Here is a 23261-nt window from a genome sequence, read left to right as displayed (position 1 = left end):
TTAACCCTGTTTGTTCCTTCATTCCTCCCTTGTCCATGTATAAACTGCTGTCAGGCAGAGCTGAAGACATCATCCTCCAGCTTCTGTGCTCTTCCTTCTCCCTGTACGTTCCCCTCCTCCTTTTCTCTTTGTTTTAAATTGTTTCCCGATCACTGTTTTCACCCGCTTTCTAATGTCAGTTAAGGCTGCTTCTCTCTGTGGTCAGGCGCCTTCAATTCCAAATTCACATGCAAGAGCAATGCATGGATCCAATTATTGATGATATGCCTGTAAGGATAACTGGGGATGGCAGGAGGTTGTGGGATGGCACTGGAGGAGCACGCCTTGTGGCCATTTTCAGAGCGAGCTGACGGCTGGCAGACATGAAAAAGAAAGTAGAAAGAGTCTGAAGGGCAGCAGCTTTGAAGACAGACAGCAAGGAGAGACAGCCCATAACATCATGACTTCATCAACACCAATTTCTTCTGCTTCCCTCTCCAGGAGTCTTTCTTTATTATGAGATTAAAAAGAGTAATCCCATAATAAATCTGATAAATTAAAAGTACAATACTCAGCAGCTCTCCTAGCTCACCTGGCTAAAAAAAAAACAACCTTTGAGCTGTTACTCACCGGATTGGAGGAATTTAGAAATCTTTTGGCGACCTCTTGTGGTTAAAAACATGTTTAAAGAAAAAAGCATGGCAGTAGAGAAAAGTATCACAAGATCTGCTGTTATTATGAGTAACACACACCCGCAATTATTTTGTACATACTCATTAAAGCCATAGCTGTTTCCCAATTTCATGTATCCTAATCATAAGGTTGTTACTCTGCAGTTTGTGTAAAATAAATCAGCACACTTTACTTTGTACTGACAGGAAAGCATGCAATGCAGGAGGGTGTTAGGGCATGTAAACTGTGAATTTTCTATAAAATCTAGATTTCTAAAAGAGACCTAGAAGAGAAACAGAAATAATCAGTATTATTTTTAGTAGTGTTCCTGGAGGGGTTTTTTTCAGCCATGAGAAGCTCCTTTATGCACTGCATTGTGGGAAATTACTGAGCTTCAGTAGCATATCAAAAACCAGGGTTGTTTTAGTCCTCTAACCTTCTTGTACTTCAAACCAGTGGTAAGAATCACCTCTCCAGACGTTGGTCTGCGGCAGTGTTTTATTGGTTTTCATCCAGCATCCTTATTGGTCACACAATTGCAGATGAAAGGTTTCAATATCAATTCAGTTGTACTCAGTTATGATTTTAGAAATTGCTGTCTGGATTACATGGAGTTATGCATACTTAAGCATAACACTAAAATGCCCCCCAAAATGCTTATTTGAGTAGATGTAATAAGTTAACAAAAAACATGGCTACTGTAACAGAATAATGGGCTTTTGGTGAGTGTAAATATGTGTGAAAACTGAGCAGTGCAGCCTTCTTGCATTGTAAATGGGCTAGAGGAAGACAACACTTACTATATACATATTTTGGAACGTGTCTAAATATTGTATTCATTAGTCATCTATAAGGGTTTTGAAGCAGGATCTCTGATCTTTGAAGTCCATTTTAGGACATAGGACGTAGGATATATATATATATTTAGGACATAGGACGTAGGATATATATATATATATTTAGGACATAGGATTAGGACGTAGGACACACCTTCAGTGTTGGTGACTGTCTGAATTATTCCTCTGAATACATGGATTTCAGATCCCAGGAAGAAACTCACACCGAAGATTATGAATGTTTCTCTAAATTGTAATTTATTTAATAAATTGACAAGTAAATATCCAAAAAGTCTTGGGTGCATGTCCAGAGAATTGTATCAGTTACAAAAGTCAGTAAATTTAGTATTGCATGAGTTTCCCTCGGTCACTAGAGGGCGCCACCAGTTCAACCTGGAAATACAAGACAATCATTCTGATCACAACTGACTTTGTCTTCCATTTGCAACATTAAAGTCTGGTGAAGCATTATTTTACAGGTCTGTAATCTCCTGCTTGGAGAGAACTATGTACATTTATACTTTTCACATTGAAAATAGAAACAGTATTCATGTTTTACAACCCGTATGGATCATATCAGTTTCAATAATAAATGGATAAAGAATGAATATTTGTATCATTTGTGTTTGAATGGAGTCTTTGCCTAGAATTATTTCCAGGTTTCACAGTTCTCATGAAATTAGCGACCCATAAAATAAAACCTTACTGAAATTTGTTTTGAACATTTCAGACCAGAAGCAGCAACAGTGTTTGACTACAAGAACCTCGAGAAATATTTATTTTTTTTGTTCAAAAATTCTTCGATCCCAGTGTGTATAACAAATTGCCATTATTGCAGGTAATAGTATTTTTTGCATTTAATAATGGAGCCTTCATTTATAAAGCTCTCTGTTATTGCTGGTGCAGTCGTTATTAGTCTCCAGCAGGGAGCAATGCAGAGATGTAGCCTTTCCTTTGTCCGTCAAAACGATTCCATATGAATGTCAGACGCATGACGGGCTGCAGGAGTCTGTTTATTATCAATGGTTCATTCCCTTTTAAAGCCAGAGGGAATAGGCATAGTGATGCTCCTCCGTCTCGAGCGACAGATTCTGCTAAACCATGTTGTTGTTGTTGAGTTTGGTCCACTCGTAGATGTCCTGCTCGCACACAATGTCTGAGTTGATCAGCAGGTAGCGGTCACCCACGCAGAAGTGCTTCTGGCAGGCGGCACACTTGAAGCACTCCAGATGGTAAACCTTGTCCCGCACGCGCATCGTCATCTCGAACGCTCGGATCCTCTTCTCGCAGGAAGCACAGAGACCGTCCTGACCGAAGAGCCTGCAGGGAGGAGGAAGATATTAACATGGAAAACCTTCACAGAGCCTCTTTATAAGACAGGACCACAAGATTAGGCTTGGTGGCACTCGCTGTGGCAGCTGCCCACTTTGTCTGGTTGGTAGATCAGCCTGTCCCTGAATCACCAAGTCATGTGCCTCATGAATCAAACTCTAGCATCACTTGTTCCAGTCAATCTCCTCTACTCATCTGCATTTGCACTTCTAGACTTTAAAATGGCGCTTCCTGACATTTCTTCCAATTTTTTCTCCCTGCCACAAAGGTTTTTTCTTGCTTGAATGGAGAGTCTAATGACGGAGGATCTACTTCACTGTACAGATTTCAAAGCCCACTGAGGCTGATGGGGATTTTTGGCCATATAAATAAAAATGGACTTGAACTGACTTTGCTTGAGTTGTCCCTTAGTCCAAAAAGGCTCTTATTAAACAATTAATCGACATTCCAACACGTGAAAAAGTTTTGTTCATTTCAAATATTTATGGTATTCTGGGTGTTTCGAACACTACTTTAAAGGACGAGGCTGGCATTAATCTATATTTCTATTTAGGATTGCGACTATCATTTTCACAATTAATCTATAAGTATTCTATAAAATGTCCAGAGTGACGTCTTTAATTTGCTTCCTTTGTCCAATCTTCAGTTCATCATCATTTTAGCGGATGAAACCAGCAGATGTTTGACATTCCTGCTTGAAAAGTGATTTCACTAAAACCAACAGCGAGTTAGCCCGTCTCTTAATATTTTCTGACCGTACCCTGCCTGTTGCCCTCAGCCCTGAACTTGTTTCCTATGAAGATGTTCATCATTTTAAAACAGGTCAGGCTGAATGATTTCCTTCAACAGCTCAGATACGTAGGTTTTAGCACAGCGCATCTGTTGGGGACTTTTTTAACGTGTATATGGGACGGACTCAAACTAAAGGGCTCAGGTTCTTCTCCATTCTTTTCATTGGACGATAAAGACTATCATCAGACCACAACCCTCTTATGACATTTGTCCTGTTGAGCATGATCTCGTCACATAACAAATCAACAAGCTGATCGATTGAGCCAAGATGTCGTGACCTAAACCAACCTGAGGTAGTCTCTCCGACATAACTTTCTTCCCAGCTTGTAGTAGAGCCGGCGGCCCACCTCTCCGAGTCGGCAGCCGCACAGGTCGCAGCTCAGGCAGTCCTCGTGCCAGTACTGCTCGATGGCCTTCAGGAAGAATCTGTCGCCGATGCTCTGCTGACACCCACCGCATGTCAGCAGGGACGGTGGCATCTGGAGGACCTCGTCCACCGGCTCCCTGGACGAGACAGAAAACTGGTTAGAAAAGCGAACACAGGGTTTTCTCAATGTAACACGTCGTCTGGAGAGTAACGTCTTTCTGACTTAGTGACTGCTGTATAAAAGAAAAGCAGTAAATCCTGACTGAGAAACAATGACTGAACTTCATTGTTTCAGCTCTATATGAATTTAATCTCCCTGTTATATACAAGAGAAGGTGACTGAAATGTTGGTTGAATTGTTTCGCATTTTGAGATTTAAATAACACAGCACAAAGTCCAGACTTCTTGCACTTCCATTGGCTGATTTGAATTTGTCCATCTCAAAGGAACAGTTAACCCAAAAAAACTGAAAATGCAATCAGTTATCTACTCAAAGATAAGTTTCGTATCCACAAGACATTTCTGGAGCTTCACGGCAAAACAGCGTTGCAGCATTCTCCTAAACAACTGAAGTAGGTCGCTTCAGGGTGTAAATAATGTCTTTTAACAAATGGAATAATCTAGTGATGTCGTACGAGCTGTATGGATCCATTTGAAGTCTTTTTCTGTTTGTTTGTTTTTTTTACATTTAAAACAAGTCCCCATGTACTTCAGTTGTTTAGGAGAACTCTGCGACGCTGTTTTGCCTCAAAGCTCCACAAATGTTTCGCGGACTACGAAATGTCAGCTGAATTTCCGTAGGCATGAGGTCGAGTAGATAACGACCGCGTTTTCATTTTTCGGGTGAACTTGCCCTTTAAGTTACTTTGAGTTCAATGTGACACTGTCCACCTGAGGGAGCCCTTGGATGTTGTTAAATACAGATAGCCACACAGAACAAATTGTACTTTGATTAAAACCCCTTAAAATTCAGCTTTCCTCATGTTGGTCCTTTTAGGAAGTGCTCACATTGTTAAACTCGCATTATTGCACACATCATAACCTATATAATCTATATCTAACTCTTCACTGAAGCTATATGATGCTGAGAGAAATATCCAACCCCTTCAGATCCCTTCAGTTGTTTCATCAAACGCAAAAATAATCTACCTTTTGTTGAGCGTCTCTTCAGTCTAACAAATCTGGCATTTTTATTTCATGTCTTTGTTTTGCAAACTGTGAGCTCTCAACTAGAATTCAAAATAAAGTTTTGAATAAATGTCCGGATGCACAGGCAGTGACAGGCTGCTCTTGAGGGGAAAATACTCCTTAAATAAAGTATATCATCATATATCACACCTTCAGCACTGGGAAACAATTTGCTTTTTATTTTCTCACCCCCTTTTTTTAACACACACATAACAATCCTCTCACGGACTATTTTTCTCTTGCCTGTAACAGCAGGAGCCTCCTGACCTCCTGCTATCAGCCATCTGCAGATAGTTTGGCTCTCATCACGCTTATTTGCCTTGACGGTCATGTTTTTTTGTTGAACACTATTTGCACTTAACACATCTACTTACTCGTTTGCTTCCAGTGTCTTCCTCTCTATCGTGGATGTCATGTCTGTCATACGCTGTCCCAGTCCGGTCCAGATCAGGTTTCAGGGGTCCAGCGCCGAGACGCGCAGCACCTGCTCCCGCAGCCTCCAAGACGCAGCTACAGCGCGTTTTTATGCGTTAAATGAAGGCGGGTGAGTCCTGAGGAAATGGCCGCAAGACATGAAAATGTTCGCTCGAAGCAGCTAAGCGATGATGGAGGATTCCGTCATCATTTCCTGAGGCAGTAACCCGCGGTGACACCTCCGTGTCATCTTCAGTGTGCCGTATCTCTGTGCGGGACTCTTGAGGACTGTGGATTAAAACGGCATCAGTCGGATCGGTCGGTCAGCGGTCTGTGGTCTCCGTGCGTCTCCTCTGAGGCGACGCGCTCCTCAGCAGCGGCGGCGGCGGCGGCAGCATCGTGTTTAAATACGTCGGCCCCCTCGGTCTCTGCTTTCGTTTCCCTCTTCCTGCTCACGACTGTTTGACAATGGGGGGAAATGGGTCTTAAAGCGACAGTTAAACACTGCACAGGCTGCTCCGTCAGGCGTGCAGCAGGTCGTGACTGAGACTAATGACTTCATTATGGCGCTTCGCTCCGCGGCAGAAGATAAAGAGCCGACTGATATCATTAGTACAGGCCCTGCGTGTGTTTTGTCAGTCAGTAGAGCGCGTCTCACTACTTTACTCATTTTAAGAATAAATAAAATAAAGCAATATAGTTTTTGGTGCCACTTTCCAATAAGGAACCCTTGAGTTGTAACTTGAGTTCGGTAATGATAAATGATTAACTTGTGTTTTACTGATCAGTTTTAAGCCATTCATAAGGAGAAGAAAAATTGAGTTGACAAGTTGTAAAAAATGTATGTGGCTGGTGGGTCGTTAAGGTCATAATTTACACAATAACCATTATTAATAGATGGATAGATAGATAGATAGATAGATAGATAGATAGATAGATAGATAGATAGATAGATAGATAGATAGATAGATAGATAGATAGATAGATAGAGAGTATTTTCCAACCATTTACAAAGTATTAAAAAGCATTATTGTGGCCAAACAAATTCAGGGAAACACTTGATAGCTATATAGGGTGTGAAAAAAGAAAAATGGTAAGAGTAGAATTAGAATTTATTTGTCTTTTTTCAACAAATAAATCTCACTCACTAGAAGTGTGAGGAGGTGGAGACTGTGTAACCATGAAGTGAACTAAAAATGAATTACACAAGGCTACAACCTCTTAAATCTCCAGAAGTTGACTGTAGTAGTTTACCTGGAACTGAGGAGCTGCTAAGAACAAAAAAAAGGAATAAGATCAAACAAATGTCCTGGAGAAATATAACTCAGCCAGAGAGACAAACCATAACAACTGTTCATGAAGTGAGATGGTATATCATATAAGTATTACATGTGAATAAGTATTATCCCCTAAATATGCTCATAATATCAACAGTAAAATGACTCATAATGCACCTTTCACCCTGTTTTAATACGTACATTAAAGGGTTATTGATACTGTTTCCTTTGAGATGGGTGTGTTACATCTGCAGGGATGTGGTTCATTTTATATGTGAATTGTTGCAAAGTTTTGGCTCGAACGTTTAAAAACTCTGATGATCTGTTTTCTATGTAGAATCATAATCTGCCTTGTAACCTCAACTCCAAGTGTGTCTTCTTTACAGAGCTCTTGGATTACAAGACAGACCCAAAAACGTGTAAACTGGTGGTGGTGGAAGACAGATAAAATATCCCGAAATAAGATCTTATGAAAGTTGTCTCTGTGATAAATGCATCCAACCCTATTCCTTTGTCTCCCCACAGCCTTTCCTTTTTTAAAACCCGAGCCGCTGAGGGCCCTTCTTCTTATCTGCTGCCAGTGCCTCGGGGAAGCCTGCAGGAGGGAGGGACGCAGGCAGCAGTTGGACTGGGCAGGGAGATAAAGCACCTCAACTCCAGCCGCCACAGTCGGCTCCTCGGCCAGATGCATCAGAGGGGGGATCGCAGGCAAACTCAAAAATTCAGGCTGAAATCATCCCTCGGCTAGACAGCTGTTGGACCGCGTAGGCTCACTGGATAGATACCAAGCCGAGAAGGCCCAAGAGCAAGGTGAGCATGGCGCTGTGTTGTGCCAGCTGCACAGAAAAGCAGAGCAGCTCGACAGAGATAAAACTCTAAACTACAGTCCTTCAAATGGAAAACATTTCAGGAACAAGATTTTCACCCACTGCTTTTGTACAACAGCACAGTGTGAGCGCTGCAGTGGCTTGAACACAAATATCCCACATTAACTTTCTTCAGTTAGGGTATAGGCATAACGGCGATCTCACCAGAAGATCCGCTCCATACCTGATCCAGAGCTTTCCCATCATTTCACATGAGCTTCCTCAACTGAGGTGAGTTTTCCCAGTTTTCACCAAAAAGAAGATGTTCCAATTTATTTGTTTTATAGCACTTAAACAACCTCTTGTCCATCTTGGATTAAAAATGAATATATGGATGTCTGTGTTTCTATTTTCTTCACAAATTCCATCTGCTGAGAAAGATTTTTTTTTAAACAATAGTGATTAAGTTTCTGTCAACTTCTGCTTCCAAAGTCAGTGGAGGAGGATATGTTTTCACCTGTTACCATCTGTTTGTTTGTCAGCAGGATTACAAATAAACAACTGAACGGATTTTCACAAAACTCGGACAGAGGATGGGTCTCAGCCCAGAATAAACCCCTTTAACTTTAGGTGTCGATCCATATAAAGGGACAAATCAAGGTTGTTGTTTTTTACTTTTTCAACATTTTTGTTAATTCAATCAGGGTATGATGTGTGGAACTTGATGGGGGAAAAATCTGGCATGTTGACCGGGCTTGTATCTATTAGGGATGGGCATGGATAAAAATGCTAGTGCATAGTCAGTGGGAACTATTCAACGATGATTCGTAGTTCGACCACAGTGGTATTACGTTATTTCCAGTCACTGGTAACCAGAAACTATTGAAAAATAATTGTATTCAGACAAAAAACATATTCGAGTGAACATTTTTTTTTTCATGCCCATTTAAAAACATCATGAACCATCCTTGTCATTAATGATCCCAAAAGGCCTCTACCTCCACTCTACCACCCTACCTCTTTTAGTTGTCAACAGATGATATTTCTATGACTTGTATATTCCTTTGCATATGTAAGTGTTTTCTTTGTCGTTCAGCATGTCTGGTATAAAGTTATAAAGTGTAGCGGATTTATACAGTGTTCATTTGCTTTGCCATGATGAACCCAACGGAAGATCTGTGGGGGTTTGAAGAGCTTAACAGAAATTACACATTGGCACCGTGATGTCTCAACCCAACCGGGAACAAAAAGTAAAGAAGAGAAAGTCAGTATGATATGACACAGGAGTCATCGACTGTTTCCTGTGGAGCTGACAGAGAAAGCCCAGAGGATGTGCAACTGGCATGCAGAGATGAAGCTTTCCTGGGGGTGGGTTTGGTGCACGCTGCATTCACTTCCTACCCCTCCCTCTTATGATGATGGCAACCCTCTCATGGCTTCCCAGATAGACAGCTCAGCTCCAGATGGTTCAGTATGATAGGCCTAACAAGGCTTACAGTGCACCATAAAAACTCGTTGGCATTAGGCGGTAAAAAGCCTTATCTGTGTCTTTAAGCTTCCGAAATGTCACCAGAAAGGAGGCACAGGCTTCTCAGTCTGAAATATTCCATCACTCATGTTATGTTATAGGCTGTTCAGGCTATATTTTCCTGCCTCTTTCCTGTCTAAGGTAAAATTTGGGGCGCAAACGGTTAAAAATGTAGATGACCTTGTGGGAAGTGGTGTCACTCATGTCCAGCTTCCTGTTTTGCCAGTTTGGTACCGAGAGCATTATGGAGTTGAAAGCAGTGTGGAATTTGAGGGCAGCTGGAAAATGAGCGTCAGCACAAAGGCAAACAGGGAAATTCTACCGAACAGCTCGTGCTCCTTTCCCTCATCATTCAGCAAATAACGCCATTTCATCACAAGTTACACAAAGTTTATCAAGGCTGTGGCCGGATCCCAGCATCTTGCGAAATCATTCCCGAGAGTTCCCATTAAACAGATCTCCTAATTGTGAGTGGAACAAAGTTGGTTGTCCATCCATCATGGACTGTCTGGACACAGGCTTGCAGGCTCATTTCCTGAAATAAAGAGGACCCTGGACGTATTGTTGACTCTTTGATAGCACAAACTCTTGGACAGCAATAGCAAAACTGACCACATCCTGCCTAATCTAAAGTGAAGTGATAATCAGACTGTTACAGGTCTATGAAGGTGGAACTCTTTTGCTGATCACCACTAAATGAGAGAACTATGAAATTCATTGTAATTTTTAAAAAGTCACAGCGTAAAGGTCAGAGGTCAGACGAGGAACCACCCTGGAACTCTTTCAGAAAATGGCCAGAGGATTGTGTTCAGTGTTGCTGTTAGATTGAAATACAGCAGGCTGCGGAAATGACTCACTTGTTGAAAAGGAGCTTCACTCACCCTGGGGAACTTGACATAATCAGCATTATCCCTGAAAGAAAACACTTTCAGTGGAACAGCGCAATCAAAAAGCTGCGCAGCCATGTTAACTGCTTCCTGTATTCGGCAAACAAAAGAAAAAGCTGTTGTCACATTCTTCTGGACCGTTTGCTTCCCATTAGACACTGACGTAATGTGTGCGCTCAAAGTTGAAGTAAAAACAGATATGCGCAGTTCCAAAGATATTTTCCGAAGATACAGTTTGTTGTTTTGGGTTGGGGACTTTTTCAGCATTTAATCAGTATGTGCAGCTAACTTTATGTGCTGTGTGTGTATAAGTATGCTTTTGTACATTTTGTCTTAAAATAATAAATATATCAGTCAATTTATAAAATAGATAGTAGGTCTACATATTACAGGGCCAGAGGTTTTACATAAGCTGAGTTTCCCTCCAGTTTTGTTGTTGATTAGACTGCTGAGCTTTACTGCCACCTACTGACAATAAATAAGAAAAATCAGCTTAACCAGTTTTTTTCTTGCATACTGTTTTTCTGAGAATTTACTTAAGTGCTTGCTCAGCTTTTAGATAGATAGATAGATAGATAGATAGATAGATAGATAGATAGATAGATAGATAGATAGAACCTTGGAGTTGGGACAGCAGGGATGCAGGAGATGCAAATCGATATAAAGTGTTAAAACTGGCCGATTGGAATTTGTTTGATATGTTCTAAATGTTAACCTTAGAATAGCAAATACTGAACATTGAGATTTTGATAAAAGAGCTGTTAGAGACTTTAAAGCTAGTCTAGAAAGGGTTATGAAACCCTCTAACACATCTCAGTTATAACTCAACGTATAAACGTCTATTTTGCTGCAATTATTTCCCTGCAGGTTTGGGGATTCAAACTACAGTACCAAGTGTATTTTACATTTATTAACTGTGCTTTATAATTGCTTTAACCCTCCCAAATGGTCTGAAATGTAGAACGTGGAAAGAGTTGTCAAAAAAACTATCAAAAATGGTGAATCTTTAAATATCAAAATGTTCTCTAAGACAGTATAGTTTGATCTAGACACTTACTCAGATAATTCATAATGCTTTCTTTAATTTTACCTTCTTCTTCTTCTTCTTCTTCTTCTTCTTCTTCTTCTTCTTTTTCTTCTCATTATTTATGTATTGTGTATTTATTATTCACTGATAGTCACTGATATCTGTTTAATTTTTACTTTAAAATATCCATGTTTTGGTTTTGATAGTGTGTCTGGTTTCTCGATTTGGACTTTGTCCTACAGCAACTTTGAAAAATATGAGGTTGTATTTTTCATAATAAGACTAACTTTGACTTTACTTAAACTTTTTAAACTTTTTTTTTTCAGTGATAGTCATCCTCTGATATTTAAATGCCCATTTCCTTGAACTTGAACTGCAAACTGATGTATGAAATATGTCATTGTCATGTAGAGAGACAGCTGTCACCAACACATTCAAGTGTCTACATTGCGATAGGACAGCTGCAGCAGAACAAAATACTGTATATGGCATAGAGATAGAGATAGGATAGCCTAATCAAAGCTAATGATTGTGCAGATTTTCTGCCTAGGGGCTGTTGAGATTATTGCCTGATCAAAAATAGCAACTTTATACTGTTTAATAGCGGCACAATTAACAGTTATAAACAGTTGAATGAGACCTTGTGTGCTGGACACGAAAAAGTTTATTTTTTTGATAACGCATCCTCTAATACGGGTTGTTTTAGTAGTCTATTTCTTCAGGCATATCTTCGACAGCCGAAAATGGACCTTCGCCTTTATAAAGAGTTTCTCCGTCTTTCGAACCGTCTCAGTTGTCGGTGAGGCCGGCGGGGCGGATCCCACACTACAGTGAAAGAGAAAATAAAGCAACACAACAATAATAACAACTTGGCCGATTCGTACATTTCGCTAGCAAGCTCCCCTGTGGATATATAACAACAAGGTGGGTGAACCAGGAGCCGTGCCATCAGGGGGACGAGGTTCCCGGCCGGCTGCTAGTTAGCACGCGTCGCTGTAGCCACTAGACAACCAAGCTAGCAGTGCGTGAAGATGCTAAGTCAATGTTCTGTGCTAATGGAAGTGCGGCCAGGGCCATTTTACCAAACCTCAGAGATAACACCGGCGAGCTGCTAGGCCTTCTCTGGACAACAGAGCTCGTAGCTGAAGATCGAGCTTTGTAGCTGAAGTTATAGTGAACATATGTGGATAAGGAGATAGACGGGATTCAGAGACGTCCTCGGTCTACTTTACACACAGTTTAACCAAAGTTAGCCAATTTCTGTGATGGAAATAGTTTTTGGGCTAATGGCTACAGTCTGACTTGGTGGCTTATTTTGTTACGAAGCTATTGTTAATGTTTGTACTGTATGTTGTTACATCTTACATATTAAATTCGCACCACATGCAATAGCCACTTAGCCGTTCAGCTTTACTTTCGCTATTTAAATCCCACCTCAGCCGCCTGTAATGTACTTCCTTCTTTATTACACACAACGTTATAGTTACTCATCACACATTTTACTCCTGAGAATACATAGTTAATATCTCTAACGTCTTTCTGTCAAAGGGTTTATCTAGGCTCACTGTATCATCAGTCTGACGATGTCAGGTTTATTAAAAATGTAATCATTTAATCTAAATGCAAACATTTTACAGCTTATTTCTTCTGTGTAAATCATTTGTCGTTGATTTATCTTTGTGTTAGAAATTAATGTATTCAGGTTTTTTGAGAGTCCAACCTTATCTGTCATCATACCACCTCAACGAAGGATTATCTTCTGGTACATTTTACTAATCAAGCTTTAGTGTTTTTTATTTCTCTAAATTTAAAATCTGTGTACTTAGCTGCACGAAATTAACTGGAGTCATTTTTATGTAAGGTAACATGAGGTCAGGGATTTCTGTGGCTCTTAAAGCTGAGTCAGGGGCCTGCTGTGGTTGAATAAATGCAATGTATAATGACAAAGGAATGGTATGTGCTTGGATAACAATCCAGAGTATCTGATCGGTGCATTTCTATTACTGTCTGACAGTTTATAGACCAGATGACTAATTAAACTGAGAAAATAATTGCTAATGTAAAAAAGGCATAAGCTTTAGTCGTTATCTCTTGAGCCAGTCCCTAATAGATATCATGCAGCATTTGTTAGTATTTCAACTAATACTGATGCCATTTTCAGTTGATTCTTTGCTGATGAACTTGTGTAATTGTTGAAGGCATCTCCTAAGGTAACCTCTCACACTTTTATTTCTAGATGCCCTCAGTGATGAATGCAAATGGACCTCTGCAGTCTGTCAGCCCAGATGTGGGATCCGCTCCAGGGTCAATGGGCAGTCTTGGACAGTCCGAAGTCTTGAAGCAAGTGCTGGGTGTCATCGATAAGAAGGCTCGCAACATGGAGAAGAAAAAGGTGAGTACTCTTAATACCCATTTATTCAGAATACCACCTGATGATTAAAAAAAAGTGTAGCTACATCTCTGTTTTGTATTATATGAGGCATGATAGGTGTCTGAAAACTGGAGTGCCCTACAAGACTATAACTCTGACACCAGCAAGTTCTCTATATTATCTGTCCCGATTCATAACAGTTTGGTGCATTTTTGATGTTGAATTTCAGAGCAAACTGGATGATTATCAAGTCAGGAAGAATAGCGGGGAGCGTCTCAATCAGGACCAGCTGGTTTGTACACTTCATCGTTTTGTACACAAACTATATGTAACATTATTCATACAAAGATTTCACAGCCTACAAATGTGTGAAACATATTTCTCCTTTCTCTTTTTAGGAGGCCCTATCCAAATACCAGGAAATCATGAATAACTTGGAATTTGCCAGAGAGTTGCACAAGACGTTCATCACGATGGGACAAGATGTAATGATTTCTAAGGAAGGATTTCTAAAACTGTCCACCCACCTCTAACTTGTACTAACTCTACTTTTTGTGGCTTACCCATATTATCATTAGCTTCAGAAGGTGGTGAAGAAGTCTGCGCGAAGGGAGCAGCTACAGCGGGAGGAGGCGGAGCAGCGTAGGCTCAAGACGGTTCTGGAGCTGCAGTTCCTCCTGGACCGGCTGGGAGAAGACACTGTGCGGCAGGATCTGAAGCAAGGAGTTGGCGGCTCACCGCTTCTAACAGATGCAGACCTTGCAGCTTTCGATGAGTTCTACAAGTTAGTGGGGCCAGACCGTGACCAAAACATCAGGTTGGTTTAAAGCATTAATATCTGACAGACAGATGACTTCACTACTTATATTTCTTCCCCTTTCAACAACCGTATTCCTACAACGTCTCTCTAAACTTGCAGGTTGGTTGACCAGTATGAAGAAGCATCTATGCACCTCTGGGACCTCCTGGAAGGCAAAGACAAGGCTGTGGTTGGAACGACATGTAAGTCAGATCTAACTTGGATCCTACAAATAGCAGTAGCAGTAGAGCTCAATGTTTTTGGTCAAACCGCTGCAACAATTAGTTGATTGATCAGTCCTTCAATAAAGAATTCACCTGCAGCTACTTTGATAATCAGTTGATTAATGCAAGTCTATTTTTAAGACAAAGGATAGAAAAAAATCCACTTGTTCCCACATGTTAAATGTAATTATTCAATAGTTTTCTTAGACTTCTATGATAGTTAAATTAATATCTTTTGGATCTTTTTGTGGTTGGTGGACAAAAAAAAGTGATTTAAGATGTTAACTTTGGGCCTGTAACAGTGATGGACACTTTTTATAGACCAAGGATGAATCAATTTTATAGAGAAAATAATTGGCAGGTTAATCAATGCTGCAATAGTTAGTTACAGCTCTACTGTAATTTATAGCTAAATTAAATTTGTTTGTCCAACACAAACTTAGGCTTTATTTATGTGCCCAGCTGGTGGTGAAAACTGTTGGCAGGACATTCTGTCACATGGTTAGTGACACAGCAATTATCAACAAGCTTTTTATTGTGTTGAAGTTGGCAATAAGTACTTTGTCACATCCTTTTCAGTGATCCCATGGAAAGGTAGATGGAGATGGAAAATGCTCCACACAAAACCTCCTTGTCTGAAGGTTCTGCAGGCCATTAGCCAGTCTTAATATGTTAATGTAGCATGTGCATTGTATTTTGTTAATGCAGCATGTGTGCGGTGCTCTGATGTGAATAATCAGGGCTTGGGGATATTGGCGTACTGCGCTCTCAGCAATCTGGCCTCAGGACTCGCACTGCTGCATTCTGCTTGGGGGCAGAGCGCTGTGGGCTTATCCTGACTCAGCAGCAGGGCAGGGTGCCAGTGGCTCAGTTGCCTGTGGTTCCACTGGTCAGATCTTTGGAGCCACATTAGGATACTGGTGACCCAGTTCACTGTAGTGACACCAGCCAACCCCTTTGACCTCAGCGAGGACGTCTCACTTGTTGGTGACTCAGGCTGATATTTAACCAGGCAGCAGCAGACTTCTTGGCCTGAAGCACGAGGCAGTAAAGGAAAGAACCTTGACTTGCTTTGCCTAAAAGGCCAAAATTTGTAATGCCTGAGCTATCTTTAGGACTCTTATGTGATTGAGTTCTTGTGGCATATTTATAATCTAGTCTGTCAGTGGTTTAGATATTTTACGCCCACGTTTAATAATTTTTCATGTGACCGTATATGGCAGTTTGGCCCTGGATCACATTTTCTCTATTGGCTGCTTACTCTTGGCAATGGGGTCACACGAGGGATGCGTGATGATGTCGGCAGCCATCAGTAATTGCCGATAATTGCTTTGAAATGAAATCTCAGCATCAGCCTGAAATAAACTTTTCCTTGTATCACAGGCTGGACCCTGACCCTGTTATAAATTATGAAATTTAAATAAAATGTGTCGACAGTAGCAGATTTCATTGCTTATGTTGTCATGCCACCGTCGCTCAGGGAAGTTCATGTGAATAAGATTAGTTTTTGTGTCAAAATGATACCTACAGATATTGTTCGTTTTGATTTAAAGTCGTAACTGTTGCTCAGTCTAGTAATGATCCTTGTGAATGTTACTGAGGATGTGTAGATGAGTTGTGTGCCCTGGCCACAGTGTTGAATTTGTGGCCCAGTAAAAGGGCTGTATTTGGCTTTGATTGTACCAGTATGCACTTTTAAGGTCACACCTTATTCTTCATTTCAACTTTCTTAAAATTGTGATTGAATGTCTGTTTTCATGGCTTGACTTCTCAACAAATTGCTTACCACGTTATCTGTCTTATAGACAAGGCACTGAGAGAGACTTTGGACCAGGTTCTGCTGAGCGGGTACTTTGACCGCGTTCCAGCTCACCAAAACGGCGTGTGCGAGGAGGAAGAAGAGGAAGAGGCAGCCTCAGCAGTGGCAGCAGCAGCGGCGGCAGCAGCGGCAGCGGCAGCAGCAGCAGCGGCAGCAGCAGCAGCAGTAGTAGCTGAATCGTCAGAAGCTGAAGAGCAGACTGTTGATCCAGGTCTCTGAAGTCATGCTGGAGGAAACTCTCCATTTTTAAAATGCTAATGTAATCAAGTAATACAAAGATCAGCATTGCATTCTCTGACTTGTTTTTCTCTTTACAGAAACTGAAATAATTGAGGAGTTCACAGAACCCATCGCGGTGGAAACGACAGAGGTGAGATTAATTTACCCTTTCCAGTGAAGCTCACACGGAGTATATCATAAGTGTTGTGCTGATGTTGTTTTTTTTTCCTCTCCAGTTCATAAACAGACAGTTCATTCCAGACGGCACTTACAGTGGCAGTGAGAAGGAGCAGGGCGATGAGTGGACCACGGAAACAGAGGTATGCCGCAGGATGTTTTTCTGCGATCGAAGATTTTTTACTTCTTTTGTTTTCTTGCTTATTTGCTTAGCTTTTTTGATTCTAACGTTTATTGCATCCTTGAAGCAATCTGGCCTCAAATAACCTCCATTTGGATATAAGCCACACTTCAGCTGCTGGGGCATAGGTCCATATAACCGTTTTGGTTATTTCAGGCAAAGTAGATTCTAATTCTAACATTTAAAAGAGTATAAATTGAGCTCATTTTTTAGATACTGCAAAGTTTCAAGAGATATCAAAAAACCTTTACAGGACTTGGATTAATCATCACATGATGTTTACATTCAAACTATTAAGAACTTCAGTGCATGGAGATTGTCATCCTTCAGGCAATATTTTGAGCATGTTAAAATATTTTTTGCTACATGTGTATTTTCTCGTGATGTTTAAATAAGTCGGTGCATCATATTAGATGTAAGCGACTTGTTTTGACAGGTTTTTTTTTATTAATTAGTGTAACTACTTGACATTTTTTTTTTAATCTGCTGAGATAAGGAGATTTAAAAACAGACCAGAGCTTTTATGTTTTGCACATCTATATTTTGATTGTAACAGAAACCTCTGTGCTTGCAACATTATGTTTGTTCTGCTTTTTGACAGCATGGGATTGTGTGCATTCTTCTCTCTTTCGCACTCAGTTTCTCTTTTTCTTTTTGTGTGTGTGTGGGGGGGGGGACTTCAGGCTAATGTCAAGGCATGTAGCAGTTAACTAAATTCCATAAAAACTATAGTTTTTTGTTTTGTTACTGAGTTCTAGAGCACATCAACATTTTACTTGTTATTTAAAATTTCATATTGAATAATGTTAATATTTGGGCGTCTTTTTATCTGTTTTTCTGTGGATTTTGAGCAGTTAACTGGCCTGGAAGGCATCAAACCAATCTGGCATCACTGTATGTAGGAGGCTCTTTCTGCAGTGAGAGCTGTCAGGCAGGTGTCTGAATGCCCTCTGATGGTGTGATCCCTTGTCATAAGTCTGCAGCATCTGATTTGCTCTGTCAAGTCCAGGTTTTTGTGCAGAAGATGTTCATGTTTAAGGCACTGAAAAAAATCAACACTGGACACAATTGACATCATTCATTATCAGCGATGATATTTCAGTTAACAAACGATGTGAACATAAACCCCCAGGTAGCGTCTAATCAGCTATAGACTAGTTTACAGCCCATCATCCAGTTTGTTATTCTGTCTTCTTTCTCAGGCAGTCAGTGCCATGCAGCAGCCGCCTGTGCAGTCTGCAGCTTCCCCTGTTGCCATGGAGACCCACCCCCTGAACTTGGTGTCTCCTGCGCCGCCTTCTGACCCCATGGTCAGGAAGCAGGTGGTGCAGGACTTGATGGCACAGATGCAAGGAACGTACAACTTCATGCAGGTGAGGACTTTTGCTCGGAACTATTTTTGACTGTAGAAATGAAACATGGTGCTCACCGCGTCTCTGCTCTCAGGACTCTATGCTGGAGTTTGACGGACAGCCCATTGACCCTGCCATTGTCTCAGCGCAACCTATGAAACCCGCTCAGAACATGGACTTACCACAGATGGTGTGTCCTCCAGGTGAGTCTTAAAAAGAAAAGTTCAGATGTCACATAAAAGGTGTAAACGTTACACTTGAAGGCTTGAAATGGGTTTTCTGGTTTACTAAGGTGCAATACTCAAATCTTCCTAGTTCACCCAGAGTCCCGGCTATCACAACCCAACACTGTTCCTGTCCAACCTGAGCCCACACAAGTAAGAAAAAAAAATTAAACACAGTGCTGAGTGTTTCGCCACCCTTAAAAGATTTTTAACAAATTATTTTTACTCTCAATGCTCTCAGGTTCCTATCGTCTCTCCAACTCCGCCCCCCATGTATCAGACCTCACACACGCCGGACCCTCGACCCCCAACAGAATCAATCGACCCCATCCAGGTAAACCCAGCTGCTCTGTAAGAGACCATTTGTGACTTCAAGGATCATATTTTCATTTGTTTAATATGTTGTATGTAACAAATGTTCTACAGAATGAATTTGCTGGGTATAAAATGAGAATACATTTTATATGTGCACTTATGATGTGAGATACATAGCAATCAGAATCTACTTTTATTGGCCAAGTCTGTATACATAAACCTCTACTACACAGAAATGCACACAATTGGATAGACAGTAACTTGGATAACAAGATACCGTATTGGCGTATATACCGAAACCCAGCCTTAGTCCTGAATTGAGCTGACTGAAAGTAGTTTAATTAAATATAAGGAGTCTAAACATACTGGAATCGGCATGTTAAATGCTCACCTGGTGTAAGTGTTTAATTGTAGGTAGGGAGCATAGAGGGCTTGAGCTCAGCTATCAGCACACATCATATTTAATGAACACCTGCCAAGAAAATGTAAAGGATTTGAATTATGAACCCTGTAGTTAAATATAACTGACATCTGTTTCCTCACACTGTAGGAAAAAAAATGTTAATGCAGCTTGTGTTATGTTTCTTCTCTTCAACAGGCCTCCCTGTCCTTGTCGTCGGAGCAGCCTCCACCCTCTACAGCTCTCCCAGCTGCCTCTCAAACGCAGGTTTTCCAGCCTGTTTCCAAAGCTCCTCACAGCAGTGGCATCAATGTCAATGCAGCACCATTCCAGTCAATGCAGACAGTAAGGCCGTGGTGATGGCACCCAAGTCCTCATTGTTCAAACTTGCTGAAAATACTTGTTATCAAATACTGCCCGTGGTATAACCATGTCATGTATAAGTCAAAGAGCTGAATGTCTGGCTCATCATGTAGATAAAAAGGTCTTTGCAGGACTTTGTGTGTCACAGCCAGTGGAATCAAAGTTGAACATTAATAGTCCTGAAGTGCCATGTCATCTTATTGCACGTTTGTTGGTTTGTAGTGAAGCAGCTTTATCCAGGAAATTGTTAGTAATGGACTTTACTCCTAAAGAGCCTGTGACCTTTCCTCTGGTTTTGGCTTCACCACAATGTGGCCCTTGTTCGCCCCCTCAGGTGTTCAACCTCAATGCCCCAGTCCCGCCGGCAAGTGAGACAGAGGCTTTGAACCAGGCCAACCAATACCAGAACAGCTACAACCAAGCCTTCAACAGCCAGTCGCAGCATCCTGTGGAGCAGACAGAGATGCAGTCAGAACAACTGCAGTCTGGTGGGAAGATTTTCACTGTTTATTTTCCCGTTATTAACTAACCACATTGATTGTGGCAGATTTTTCTGTGACATTATGTTACAGTTACAACTCTTTTATTTGAATACTGTTTGTTAGATTTTGACTGGAGATTGACGTGCCGACTCTTGTGGGCTTTTTTTAGTAGTTGGTGCCTTCCATTCCCAAGACCAGTCAGGGGGCCATCCGCAGCCTTCGCAGCAGGGCCCAGGCTTCGGCAGGCAGCCTCAGTCCTTCTACAACAGCAGAGGGATGTCTCGAGGTGGACCTCGCAACGCCAGGGGCATGATCAACGGCTACAGAGGTTCATCGAATGGATTCAGAGGTAAAATCACAACTCGCATCCACAATATGGCTTTATTAAGATATTTAATAAGACATTTACAGAAAGAAGTGGTGTATCTCAGTTGGAAAGTACTTTTATTTTATTAAAGCCTCAGTCATACATGCGTTATCAGTTTCACAGTGAAATATACATTCTCATCAACTTAAATTTTTTGGAACTATGTTACCTATTTTAGCATAAATGAAAGAAGATAAACGTAATGGAGAGCGGTGTTCTGGTCTTCTTGTTGTAAAAGTTTTGCTTTGTTATTTCCTTACTCTTTTGAGGTAAGCGGAGAGAAAAAAAACATTTATGTAGAATTTTTTACAAGTTTTATTTACTTGAATTAAAGATGATAATCAAGTAAAAATATATCAGTGTTTTTAAGAACAATGAACAGGAAGTGCATTTAGTGTGTGATATTGGACCTTATGCTGCAGTTGTATCTACGTTAAAGATACTATAAGTGTTTTTGTCATTTTTGCCAACTTCCCCTTTTGCGGTTGCAATCGCCTCCTTTTATTTTCAAGGCAGCTCTCTTTGCCTCTTAGTTTTCTTCCTTTTTTTTTTTTTGCACTTCGCTTGTATGGTGGTATAAGCGTCAGTAGGAACTGTGGAATTGGTAGCTTATGTTTTTCTCAAATTTTTAATGCCCTCTAGACTCAAGCCATATTTGAAAAAGCCCATGAATTTTTACATTTGTCCTCTTTAAAACACAGTACGGCATTGAAGATTTATTTCCTGGTGCAAACTTCTTGCTATAACTCACGATTGATTGTATAGAATGCTTCACCAAAGGAAAGAGCCACATGAGCTAATTTGTCACATCACTCACATCGCATACATCACTCATTTTCTTTGTTCATGTAGCATGGATCCACTAGTCAATAAGGTTATGAAAAATTGTAGAAAACATCTGAGGCACTCAAGAGGTTAATGAGTTAAAAAGGCTTTATTAATCATGGCTGTTGAATCACAACAGTAGTAAAACATGCCTGCACGTTTTAGCCATTAAGGTTTTCATCAGGGAAGTACAGGTTACGTAAAGTCTGGAAACAGAACGAGGACATTAACTATTGCAACCTTTATGATTTTTAGGACAAGTACAAGATTGTGGATGCCTTAAAGATCGATCGCGACCAAAGTTGGAAAGAATGCCCCTTTTGCCAAAATACTTACTTATGTAGGTGCATATCTGAAAGTCTGAGTCTCTAAAAAAACAAATCTTAACTCTAAAATGTTCCTTTTTTCAGGTGGCTATGATGGTTATCGTCCTCCCTTTGCCAACACTCCAAACTCTGGTTATGGACCGACACAGTTCAACACACCCCGGGATTACTCAAATGGAAATTATCAGAGGGTATGAAAGAAGCATTCAGAGCGCACACATTGTTTCTGTCCTCTTTGCTGTCTGTGGGAGTAGTTTCTAAAGTATCTTTATTTCCTCTGTTGCTCAAGGATGGTTACCAACAGAACTACAAGCGCGGAGCTGGTCAGGGACCCAGAGGAGTGTCAAGAGGCAGCACTCAGGCAATACGATCCTGAAAAGGCCTTTCATAATGACTGTGACTGACTTAATTTGCACCACACTGAAAATTCAAAATTCAAGAATGCATTTGCCCCCAGCTCACTCATGTTTTATTTTCTTTGTTCTTCATCAGTGGTATTATTCCTGTCTCTCTTAAATCAAAGTAATGCCTGCTTTGATATTTAGAAAAATTTAATCATTTAAAGTTTTTAACACACAAGCCGAACTGTGAATCTAATCATTGATTTACATGAGCTGTGTGTTACAATATTCCTGTAAACTTGAAAGATTTCATAAGTTATTTTTTGTATAAAAAAATGCACCTGCCACTGCTGGTCCAATCCATGGGAGTTTATTCCCTTTCTCAGTTCTTTTCTGTCATTTTGGTTCTAAAAAAAGGATTTTATGTTTAATGAGCTCCCGTTTCCTTGTTTGTAAATTGATGTTGCTTCAAGAGTTTCAATAAAGTTGTGTTGCATACCCATGATTCAGCCTCAGTTTTCTGCTGTATGCTTTGGGCAGGTGTCAGTGACACACTCTAAATGCAGTCATGCTTCTCGTTGTCGGTGTCATAAACCAAATTACATCTGTAATGCAGAGTAACATTAAAGGTGTTGTGTGTGATTGAGGCAACTAACCACATCTGAAACCACTGATGTGACCGTGTGAAAGACGTCACAAATGCTACCATCACATCACCTCACAGTGAGCACAACACCTATATATTAACATCCTGTGTTTTTCCCTGAACCATTTTAATAGCTGGAAAGATCTGGATTCTTTTGCAGGCGGTGAAACGGCACCACCCAGTGGCTCATCACAGTACAGCTGACCTAACACTGAAATTATTAATTCTGCTCAAAACTCTTCAGTCGAGGCTTTTTTTAGTAAATAACAGTTTCCTCAAAATGTTTAGCTGCTCGTCTGACTTTGTCATCCCAATTATTGTCTTTGTTTCTTGTTTACCCACCAAGACATTAAGCAGGACTTTGTATGAAAGTATAATTTAATCCTAATCTTAAATGTAAGTAAGACTGAAGATCACGCTGATGTTGTAGACTACTTTGCCACAGACAGGCGCGTTTAAAAGGGCCTATTTCCGCCTAGGCTGGTGTACACGGGCACAACTTGCACGTATCCTGTCTTAAATAGTATTACTCATTACATATTTCTATATTTAATGTATTACGACTGCATAACGTAAACTGCTGAACCCGATCCTATTGTCTGAAAGCAGAAGTATGGATGCAGCAATAGGCCATGATCTCCACTATGTAGCGTGCGTATAGAAGAATGGGTAACTCACATTTACTTTAATATCTTGCTCTTCCATAAATATCGGCAGTACTGAAG

At 40.6% G+C, this 23261-nt stretch overlaps 2 protein-coding genes across 3 annotated transcripts; one reads left to right on the top strand and one right to left on the bottom strand.

Annotated features, from left to right (window-relative positions):
- Window positions 1-1722: 1722 nt before the first annotated feature.
- Window positions 1723-6158, bottom strand: lmo2 (LIM domain only 2 (rhombotin-like 1)). Its single transcript, XM_030425301.1, has 3 exons — window positions 5541-6158; window positions 3900-4115; window positions 1723-2807 (listed from the first exon to the last, which is right to left on the bottom strand). The coding sequence occupies exons 1-3, from the start codon at window positions 5588-5590 to the stop codon at window positions 2582-2584; spliced, it is 492 nt and encodes a 163-aa protein (XP_030281161.1). The 5' UTR covers window positions 5591-6158; the 3' UTR covers window positions 1723-2581.
- A 5707-nt stretch (window positions 6159-11865) lies between these two features.
- On the top strand, window positions 11866-22395 carry caprin1b (cell cycle associated protein 1b). 2 transcript variants are annotated; one of them, XM_030425300.1, is made up of 18 exons: window positions 11866-12029; window positions 13342-13497; window positions 13706-13768; window positions 13875-13961; window positions 14055-14293; window positions 14396-14478; window positions 16305-16529; window positions 16636-16688; window positions 16774-16857; window positions 18098-18268; window positions 18342-18450; window positions 18563-18624; window positions 18713-18805; window positions 19385-19531; window positions 19884-20037; window positions 20204-20380; window positions 21634-21740; window positions 21839-22395. In XM_030425300.1, exons 2-18 carry the CDS (start codon window positions 13342-13344, stop codon window positions 21923-21925), a joined length of 2097 nt encoding a protein of 698 aa, XP_030281160.1. In that variant the 5' UTR covers window positions 11866-12029; the 3' UTR covers window positions 21926-22395. The 2 variants fall into 2 exon arrangements, with proteins under 2 accessions (XP_030281160.1, XP_030281159.1); XM_030425299.1 differs by having other exon boundaries at window positions 11867-12029; window positions 20201-20380.
- The last annotated feature ends 866 nt before the right edge of the window (window positions 22396-23261 follow it).

Source organism: Sparus aurata, chromosome 8 (genome assembly GCF_900880675.1).
Source record: "Sparus aurata chromosome 8, fSpaAur1.1, whole genome shotgun sequence".
In the NCBI taxonomy this organism is placed as follows: Eukaryota; Metazoa; Chordata; class Actinopteri; order Spariformes; family Sparidae; genus Sparus; species Sparus aurata.
This window is presented reverse-complemented; position numbering and strand designations above follow the sequence as displayed.

Bases quoted from the DNA above. Each gene is read 5' to 3' on its own strand.
- lmo2 (XM_030425301.1), bottom strand. From the start codon at position 5,590: ATGACAGACATGACATCCACGATAGAGAGGAAGACACTGGAAGCAAAC. The intron at 4,116-5,540 runs GTAAGTAGATGT...TGTCTCGTCCAG, and splicing joins AAGACACTGGAAGCAAACGA to GGAGCCGGTGGACGAGGTCC. The intron at 2,808-3,899 runs GTTGGTTTAGGT...TCCTCCCTGCAG, and splicing joins TGTCGGAGAGACTACCTCAG to GCTCTTCGGTCAGGACGGTC.
- caprin1b (XM_030425299.1), top strand. From the start codon at position 13,342: ATGCCCTCAGTGATGAATGCAAATGGACCTCTGCAGTCTGTCAGCCCA. The intron at 16,689-16,773 runs GTGAGATTAATT...TTTCCTCTCCAG, and splicing joins TCGCGGTGGAAACGACAGAG to TTCATAAACAGACAGTTCAT. The intron at 18,625-18,712 runs GTAAGAAAAAAA...CAATGCTCTCAG, and splicing joins TCCAACCTGAGCCCACACAA to GTTCCTATCGTCTCTCCAAC.